Source organism: Centruroides sculpturatus, unplaced genomic scaffold, assembly GCF_000671375.1.
Source record: "Centruroides sculpturatus isolate CEXI.00-Female unplaced genomic scaffold, Cexi_2.0 scaffold6187, whole genome shotgun sequence".
Lineage (NCBI taxonomy): Eukaryota > Metazoa > Arthropoda > Arachnida > Scorpiones > Buthidae > Centruroides > Centruroides sculpturatus.
Genome location: NW_019390290.1, coordinates 1 through 1504, shown reverse-complemented (window position 1 = coordinate 1504; position 1504 = coordinate 1). Strand labels below are relative to the sequence as shown.

Here is a 1504-nt window from a genome sequence, read left to right as displayed (position 1 = left end):
TAAGCAAATTTTCCGCCAAAAAAAAATAATTTATCATGAAGCACATGAGCACCATTCTATGACAAGCTCCACGACGAAAACAAGCTTAAGCAATGGCATCATTGAACGGTGCACACTCGGTAAGTAATCCTATAATTTTTTGTTTATAGCATAGTTTATATGGATTAGTCCCAAAAAATTATACATGTTTTGGAAATGTTCAGTCAAATTAGTCTACAATCGATTAATTTTATGGAAGAAAACCTTTCAAACAGCCATAGCCATAAACTGTATATGTGCCGGGCTGTGATTGGCTCATGTATTTAAAGACTCATACAACATGAATTTCATAAAACACTGAACATATCTACCATGTTATAAAAGGGTGTACTGTATAATAAATAATATATTATGCATAGTTCTATAGTTGTAAAATGTCATCAACTACTACTAACATTATATAATTCTTCTTCTATAGAAAAATCAGAAAGAGTATGTGAGAAAAAATGTTATAAAATTAGGGTTATAGTCTCTAAAATTATTGTAGTTTATTATACAATATATAACAATTTATACAAAATGATTCTTATATATTAAATAATTTCATCTAAAATTATAATCTCTAATATCTGAATATTCATTACAAAACTGCTCATATAACATACAGATTTGACCAATTTCTTCATTAGTTAATTTAAATGGAGGCGTTTCTGGATCAATTCCTGTCTGACGAAAAACTTCATTCAACAACTGCTGTCTGTTTTTTGGAAATAACAATCTAAAATAATTTAGTTATTTTAGTTTAATCATTCTTGTTTTGTATTTTTAAACTATTTTTTAATGCAGAATATCTATATAACTTACTTCACAGTGTGTTTACACATTTTCTGTCTCGTGTGAAACAGAGTCCGATTAACTTTTTCTACTAATGGAAAAGGACATTTAATCAAAGGCTCTTTCAAAGGTGTGAAAGTTACTACACCAACATCAACTTCAGGTGCTGGTAAAAATGCTGATCCTGAACAATAAAATTATTAAAATTCAAAGATATAAAATTAAAAATATTTCCTATAAATTTCTTATACTTTACCAGAAAAAAATATAAGAGTGAATGTGCAGGTTTACACCAATGTTTTAAACTCAAACTTATTTATACATTAAATAAAATTATTAAAATTCAAAAATTAAATATGTACAAGCGTCAATCGATAAATAATGTCTCCTTTTGTAGCATTCTGAAGTACAGAAACACGTGACAGTCACCATTTACTAGCAGTGAATGTTTTTGTCTTTATGCGTGAAGTCTTGGTTTGCTTTGTTGCATAACAGTTAAGTTAGATGTAAACTTGTCTCTCTCATTCTGAACAAAGTGGCAATTGGTGATTGAATTTTTAGTGTCAGAAGAGTGAATGCCTATTAAAATTCACAGATGGTCTGTGTGACATTTTGTGAAACTTTACAAGTACTTGAAAAATGAATCTGTAAAGTGAGGCCAAAACAATCTCTCTCTCACATCTTGATAAAT

At 28.7% G+C, this 1504-nt stretch overlaps 1 protein-coding gene across 1 annotated transcript; it reads right to left on the bottom strand.

Moving 5' to 3' along the window:
• Positions 1 to 514: 514 nt before the first annotated feature.
• Positions 515 to 997, bottom strand: LOC111617444 (dimethyladenosine transferase 1, mitochondrial-like; the record flags this gene model as incomplete). The annotated part of the gene is made up of 2 exons (XM_023358734.1): positions 515 to 757; positions 844 to 997. Coding segments are annotated over 2 exons (329 nt in total), but the record flags the coding sequence as incomplete, so codon positions are not given.
• Positions 998 to 1504: the final 507 nt, after the last annotated feature.